Source organism: Psammomys obesus, unplaced genomic scaffold, assembly GCF_907164565.1.
Source record: "Psammomys obesus unplaced genomic scaffold, mPsaObe1.curated_primary_1811, whole genome shotgun sequence".
In the NCBI taxonomy this organism is placed as follows: Eukaryota; Metazoa; Chordata; class Mammalia; order Rodentia; family Muridae; genus Psammomys; species Psammomys obesus.
Window position 1 is genome coordinate 4183530 of NW_026596155.1, and position 7615 is coordinate 4191144.

The 7615-nt window shown below is 47.6% G+C and overlaps 1 protein-coding gene across 1 annotated transcript in view; it reads left to right on the forward strand.

Annotated features, from left to right (window-relative positions):
- Scd5 (stearoyl-CoA desaturase 5) overlaps nucleotides 1-7077 on the forward strand; it is a 107645-nt gene extending 100568 nt beyond the window's left edge. The window contains 3 exon segments of the mRNA XM_055594523.1: nucleotides 4499-4598; nucleotides 4600-4732; nucleotides 6800-7077. Coding sequence (XP_055450498.1) covers nucleotides 4499-4598; nucleotides 4600-4732; nucleotides 6800-6990 — 424 coding nt within the window. The 3' untranslated portion in view covers nucleotides 6991-7077.
- The last annotated feature ends 538 nt before the right edge of the window (nucleotides 7078-7615 follow it).

Below are 7615 nucleotides of genomic sequence, written 5' to 3' on the forward strand. Positions count from 1 at the left end.
TGATTCAAACCTAGACATAGCTGGGAAGAGCAGATCTCAGTTGAGAAACTGCCTCCATCAGACTGGCTTGTAGGTGCGTCTGTGAGCATTCTGTTGATTAATTGATTGCAGTGGGAAGACCCAACCCAATGTGGACAGTACCTCCCTGGGTAGGTGGTCCTTGGTTGTTAAGAAAAGTAGCTAGGCAAGCCATGGGCAGCAAGCCAGCAGGCAAGCGTTCTTCCATGGTCTCTGCTTCAGTTCCTGCCTCCAGATTCCTGCCTTGAGTTCCTGTCTACCTCAGCTTCCCTTCATGATAAAGTGAAAGCTGTAAGATAAAATAAACCCTTTGCTCCCCAAGTTGCTTTTAAGTCATGGCATTCATCACAGCGACAGGAAAGAAACCTGCACATCATCATATACCACCCAACCCTTCATCATTCCCAACAGAAGCTCTGTTGTCTACTCAACAGTCACACCCCTCTTTCTCGTCTTTCTGCTCATAACCCCTACCCAAATCCTGAAGAGCGTCTCACGGTATGGACGGATAACCTTTCGTCCTTGCATTCATCTATTGACAAACACTTGGGTTGTCCGTACACGCTGGCTACTGTGGACAACACTGCTACAAACAGAGGTAAAGCACAGATCTATTCAGGTGTCTGCTTTCTGGTTTTTGGCTATACTTCTAGAAGTAGAATTACCGAGCCATGTCATCAATTAAAATTTAACTTTTTGAGAACATGCCACTTTTTTTTTTTTTTTTTTTTTTTGCAGTTTCTGCTTTCAGCATTCCTGTATTCCAATCAGTATGTGGGCAAGCATTCCAATTTCTCTAGACTTCTCCTGCATTTGCTACTTCCTTTTTTAGAAAGTTATCCTTTCTCTCATTCCCTGCTAGTCACTACTATGCTAGCAAGCTATTTATTGATAAGATAGATTTCATCACAGTAGGTTTGACTTGGATAGGATTAACATTCCCTGAAACATGGCTATGAGGAGGACAGATGAATACCTGAACAAAATCAGTACACCTCATCAAGCAAGACAGTATAGGCATCCATATTTACAATGTAGGAAGATCTTAAAAATAGAAATGCTCGCCAGAGGTTCTGATTCAGTGGGCCTGCAGTGTGTTCCCAATATTCACCCTGTCAAAATATTCTCCATGAAGTCAGGGGATGAAGTCAGGGCTAAGACATTGATCTATGCATGAGACTGCCTGTTAACGCAGCAGGTATGAACCCTGGGGGACTGGGACATTGCAGGGTGCCTTGCCCTGTCCAAGGGGGCTGAGAAAATCCCTGAGGAGAGACTAGGCTGATGCTTGAAAGAGTTAGTCACGTCAAGCAGGTGTAACTGACAGACTCAGACAGCATGGGGTTCGTGCAGGAGCAGGAAACTCAGCCCAGCTAGAGTTTGCCTTGTGTCTGCTGTCAGAAAACAGCATTCTCACTGACATAGGAACACCTGATAGGGCGAGGCCAAGTGGGTCGTCCCTGAGTTAAGTACCCTCGCTCCGGTGACCTCCGTGGCTAGCTGAGCGGCAGGTTGTACTTGAGGTGATAAGTTCTTGATAGTTAGACACCGAGCCTGGCTTTGTACCAGCATGGCTGTGAGAAGTCCCCGTCGTCTCTCTGGACCGCTACAACACACTTGCAGAGGAGAGGTGATGGGCTGCCTCATGGGCTGTTGTGGAATTCAGACGGGAAAGTGTGTGCGCGGCATACTCCAAACATCTATTCCTGTCACCTCCTCCATCTGGGGCACCCCCTAACTCTAGGCACCCTGTCAACACCCCCTACTTGGAATCCCTGGCTAAATACGCAGAAGGCACCTCTGACTTCCTGGGCCTGAGGCTAAGCGCTCATGCCCGGCTCTAGCCAGCTCCTCTTCCCGTCTGCGCCACATCAACTAACATGTCCACCTTGGGTGTCTTCCTGACTCCATCTCTTCTCTCCAACATCAAGGCCTTTTCTTTTTCTAAACAAAATCTTCTCAGTTGCCTTTTGAAATAGACCTAGAATTTAACGACTCCCTAGCACCATTTTCATTGCTCTCCTGGTTCAAACCACTATTCTCTTACCTGGCTTACTGCCAACAGTCCCTATATGACCCTTTCCCCGGTCCCCACTGTCCTCTCCTGTAGTTCCCCGGAGTCTCCAGAACCTTGGTGTGGGTGTTTCCTCCACCAGATGTAGCCAGTGGGTAGCATCTCACTTTCTTTAAGTATTCACTGAGAAGCCGTAGTGTAAGATAGACTGTCTGTAGACACCTGATTTCACAGCACCCTCAGAACATCGTACTCTCCTCTGCTTCACTGCTTCTCCTGTGTTTATGACTAACGTGCTCTGTGTTTCATCCATACTCTTTAGCACCTGCCTTTCCCATCAGACCATATCAGACACACAGGCCGCCTTTGTTTGCATCTGTTGACGTCACCCGAGTCTAGGTACTAAGGTAAGAACCTGGCACAGGGCAGGCACTTAATAAAGCTGTTAGTACAGTGTCTTTCAGAAGAGAAAGCCGAGGCTCAGCACAATGAAATAATCTACCCAGGACCACATAGCTAGGAAGTAGCCAAATGGAGAAGTTAAATGCCCTGTGATGTTTTATAACATTAAAAAAAAAAAAATCCATTTAGCAAAAAGCCAGCCAATCCAGTGGCCCTCTCCAGCCATCCTCCCTACCAATGCTTGAAGAAAGGAGTGTGAAATGAGCAGGGATTCCATGCTGGAGGACTTCTGGAGATCGCCTGCCGGCCATTGGCAAGGGCACTCAGACTGGTGTCATTAAGGAGGAAGTCCGCGAGGCACCACCATGCTGGGCTTGTCCTGAGGCCCAGAGGCCAAAGCCTGTCGTTAACTGCAGACCAGCTGCTCTAGGCTGGCGCTGTGGGGGGATGGGGAGGCCTCTCGGCCACATGGGACAGATCTGTGGAGTCTGTTTGAAACAGTCTTGGAGAGTAACAGTTTTCAGTATAAAAACCCAGCACAGGAGCATCCTGCTTGGACTTGCCATAGCCGTCGGCCTTCCTCCTTTCCTCCTTTTCAGTGTGCACACCGAAGTCTCACAAGAACAGGGAGGACACTCAGCAGCTCTGCAGCTGGGCCCTCTGCCACTTTGTTGGGAAGAGAAGTACCTGGTCTTTGGTTGCTGGGTTGGTTCTTATTGTTTCAATTTTGATAAGTTGCACCTCTTTCTTGGGAAAAGGGAACTTTTTCTGCCTGCGATCATGCTAGTTGATGAAGCCCATCACTGAGCTTTTCTCTTGTGCTTGGGAAGCCATATTGCAGGCCCTCTCTCTACACATTGGGTTCACAGCCTGGGCAGAGTGGAGCTTTGGATACAGGAGCCATGGCTGGCAGGTAGCTAGCTCCTTGGCCAGTTTAGAAGGAGGAAGAAGAGGGCTCTGAGTAGAGGGTGAATCCTATAGGCTGCAGCCAAACCTAGATGGCACTTCACATGGTTGGGGCCAGTAGGAGGCCAGGGCAGCTCTCTACAGCGGCAGGAGGTCCTGACTGCTGGCACACCTACCTATCCTGGATCTGCTGTGAGAACTGAACAAGAGAGGTCCACGGCATGCTAGTCTGCTGCTCGGCAAGATATTGGTTCAGAACAAGCCTAGGAGAGGAAGCTTTGAAAAGCCCGGGTTGTAATAGAGTGAGAGAGAAAGGAAGGCCCATGAAGGTCAAACTGCCTTCTGTTAGCAATATCCCATGGCTCTCCTTCCTGCTGACACGGGTGCTTTTTTTTTCACTTTCCTCTCAAGGTCTTCTTTTTTTCCTGACAGGGTCTTACTCTGTAGCCCAGGCTAGCCTCAAACTCACATCTTCCCTCATCCTCCTGCCTGCAGGAACTACAGGTGTATAACACCAGATCCAGCTCAATAACCTACTGTTGAATGGTTACTATTTGTGTGATTATATGCTTGTATCCTGTTCTATAGTCTAGGGAAAGCCTTGAACTCTCCATCCTCCTGCCCCAGCCTCCTGAGAACTGGGCTTACAACTTCATAGACTACCATACCTGGGTTGTTTATTTGTTTGTTTATTTATTTATATATTTTGTGTGTGTGTGCTGATTGTGTGCTCGATAGAGAACACCTTTAGCGGTAAATCATATACCTTCTTACCAGACTAAGTCAATACAGAATAATGCACCAAAAATTATTTAAGAAACACTGGATGATTCTTGAGATTCTTCAGGTAAGCCTGATAGCAGGTTGACAGGTGGAGCGGTGACCCGGAGCTAGCTCAGACTCATGGTAAGAAGACAAAGTACCTCAGAGATGCACGGGGTGGGCCGTCACAGTGTAGAGTGCCTTATGTGGAGCTTCTTCCAAAGCGTAGTGAAAGGACGGCCATCTCCTACAGCACTCTGCCTGTCTCATTTCTCAGAACCGTGCTACTTGCCTCACTTTTGTAACCATGTGGACTCACGCGCCACGATCCCCCTTTCATCCACCAGACCCCCGTAGGCCTTGTGTCTGATGATTTCATGATGCTCTTCCTCACAGGTACTATAAGATCAGTGTGGTGCTCGTGCGCTTCATGGTCCCTGCACTGGTGCCCTGGTACATCTGGGGAGAGCATCTATGGAATTCCTACTTCTTGGCTTTCTGTTCTCCGATATGCCGTCGCCCTCAATGGCACCTGGCTGGTCAACAGCGCTGCCCACATGTATGGGAAGTGGCCCTATCACAAGCATATCAACCCTTGGCAGAACCCACTCATCACTTAGGGGGCTGTTGGTGAGTGGGGTGTTGAGAGCCAGTGAGGGAATGGCAGTCCAGCTGTCATTGACAGCTTAGTGGGAGGGAAGGTGTTACGGCCATAGGAAAGAGAGTGGAGGAGTGTGGGAAAGTTGAACTTTGACCTTGGCATCCCAGCTCTTAGACAAGCCAGGCCAGTTCCTGATGCTTTCATCTGTCAATGTCTCCCTAGTCAAGCATACGGAACTGCTCAGGACAGCACCTGGAGCACAGAAGATGATCAATAAACAGTATGATAGTTACTTCTGTCATGAAATTTTTCCTACGGGAAGAAGCAGCAATTTCTTTTCTCTCAAACAGTCTTGACCACTCTTAGCCTTGACTTGTCAGTCATCTGTGTCAGGGGGAAAAGGTCTTCAAGCGGGCAATGGCAGGAAAGGAGAGAAATTCTGAGACCACAAGTAGCTAAAAGTAAGGCCAGCTCTGGGTCCTCCCCCTGCTCTCCGGGCACTCTCTGGCTCCTCAACAGTCTGTGTTCTTATGTGCAATAAGGCCCTTCCCTCATCCCTGAGTACTGGAGAGTGAGGTGAGTTAACTCACTGAGCTTGTAGAGGTACTTAGCATGAAATAGGCCTTCTGCAGTGCTGCCTTTATTGCCAGCTTTATTGTCTTAGGTGAGTTCCTTGTCCCTTCTGTGCCTTTCTGTCCTCATTTTCAAATGGGGATAATCATAGCAGTTAGCAGAAAGGCGTGAGGATGATGGGAGTTAGTACTTATCCCGTGGTGCTGTGCTCAGCATGCAGTAAGCAGCTCATAAATGTTAACGCGCCTCTCCAAACATTTTAAATTTCTACCACAAAAACTAAGTATGTGTGAATGTGTAGGCAAATTAGCTGTTTAGTCATTCTACAACATATGTACATTCTAACATGTGCTTTTATATGTGATACATATGTTTTTGTTATATAAAAAATTAGTAGAAGAAAAGCAGGAAAATCAGACGAGCAGAGCTCTCAGGCCTCTCGAGGACGCCTCTTCAACAGGCGCAGGAGGAAGACAACTCAATGGGAGACAGAAATGGTGTGCAGTAGCCTGGACACTTACAGGCCCACATCTTCACCTCACTCTCCTGTCTGAAGAGTTTCATTCCCTCTCCCCCAGGCTCGACAGAAGTCCTTTTTATAATCACTCCCTCCCACAGAGACTGCTTGCCTTTCATGAACTTATGTCAAAATAGCGACCTCTTGAGAGCCCCAGAGCATTTACCTTGGGGCAGCCCTGAGGAGGCAGCATCTTGCCGCCATCCATGCTGCAAAGCTAATCTTGTGTGTGCTGGACAACCGTGCTGTTATTTTCTGCTCAACTAGGCCTGTCTAGCAACTGAGTGAATGTTTCTGAGGGCTGGGGCTAAGTCTTTTTCCCGAACATGCAGTCTGAAACAGCTTTAAACATGGTAGATCTGAAAAGCTGATAAAACCTCTATGAAGGCCTCCGTGTTTATTGCTGCTCTATTAACAACATCCAGGAAACGGAGCCAGCCCGGATGTCCATAAACAGGCTGGCAAGGAAATGTGGTACATACACACCGTGAGGCTGTACGCAGCTAAAGCAAAGTGAACTCATGACGGTCACAGAAATGACTGGCATCAAACATCAAGCTAAGCTAAAATTAGAAAGACAGGTGTCACAGAGTTTATTTTATACGTGGAACCTAGATTTAAGATAATATGGATGCACAGATGCGTGTGTGTTTATGGACATGTCACTCATAGGGCTAGAAAGGGGATCCTTGGAAAAGGGGAGATTTTAAGGGATGAAGAGGAAGGGGTAGGAAATAGAGAACCGTCAATAAGAAAGCAGAGAGAGGACTAACAGAGGGGACCAGCTGGAGCACGGCAGGAGGCAGAAGAGAAGGCAGCAAGCGAGGAGGGGGATAATTGAGAATTACATAATGACATCTGTAGGAAGAGGCTATCATGAAACCTACTGCTTTGTATCCTGACCTTTAAAAAGAGAATTAAACAAACAAACAAACGAACAAACCCTAACAGCGTCCATGCAGGGAGGTGGCGATGGTGTGATTTCCAGACACACTTCCTCTCCCAGATGAAGGCTTCCACAATTACCACCACGAGTTTCCCTTCGACTACTCTGTGAGTGAACTTGGCTTAAAGTTCAACCCAGCCACCCGGTTCATTGACTTCACGTGCTTCCTGGGACTGGCCACTGACCACAAATGGGCCACCGAGCAGAAGATCGAGGCCTGCAAAGCCAAGACTGGTGACAGCGGTGCCTGAAGCCTTCCGAATGCTGTCCACGGTGGCTACCCTTGGCATCCAGCTAGCAGCTTCTGACTTACAATTCTCTTGTTTGTTGGCTTGTGGGAGGGGGGAGAAGGTGGGGAGCGCATGAAATCTATATGGTTTGGGAAATCTTCTGTGTCTCAGACAACGCCAACTGTAATTAGCAATGAAAAAATAAGTCAACATTAGAACTATGATTCAATATTAGAATGTGGATCTGCGATCCAATCACTGAAGCTATATCATCAATCATACACAGTTGTGTATATGTGCTCAGACATGTTAACGGGGAAAGGACGAACATGGAATTGTTTTGGTGTGACCCAAGAAAGTGTATCTTTTCTTCCCCCTCGTGAACACTGTCTGAAGGAGCAGAGAGTAAGAGAGGTTGCATCTCGGAGTGACAGCCGTGTTCCTGGCTTGCAATTGCTGTGCTGTGTACATGAGGTTTTGTTGTTGTTTAAAAGAGAAAAAAAAAAGGTTTAAAAAATGAAGATATAGAAAATGGCTCCTGTATTTTTTTCGCGGTCTATAACTTGCTGAGCCTCCACCGTCTTTCTTTAACAGAGAGTGTGTTTGGGGCCGGGGAGGTGGCTCAGGGGGTAAGGGGTAAAAACGC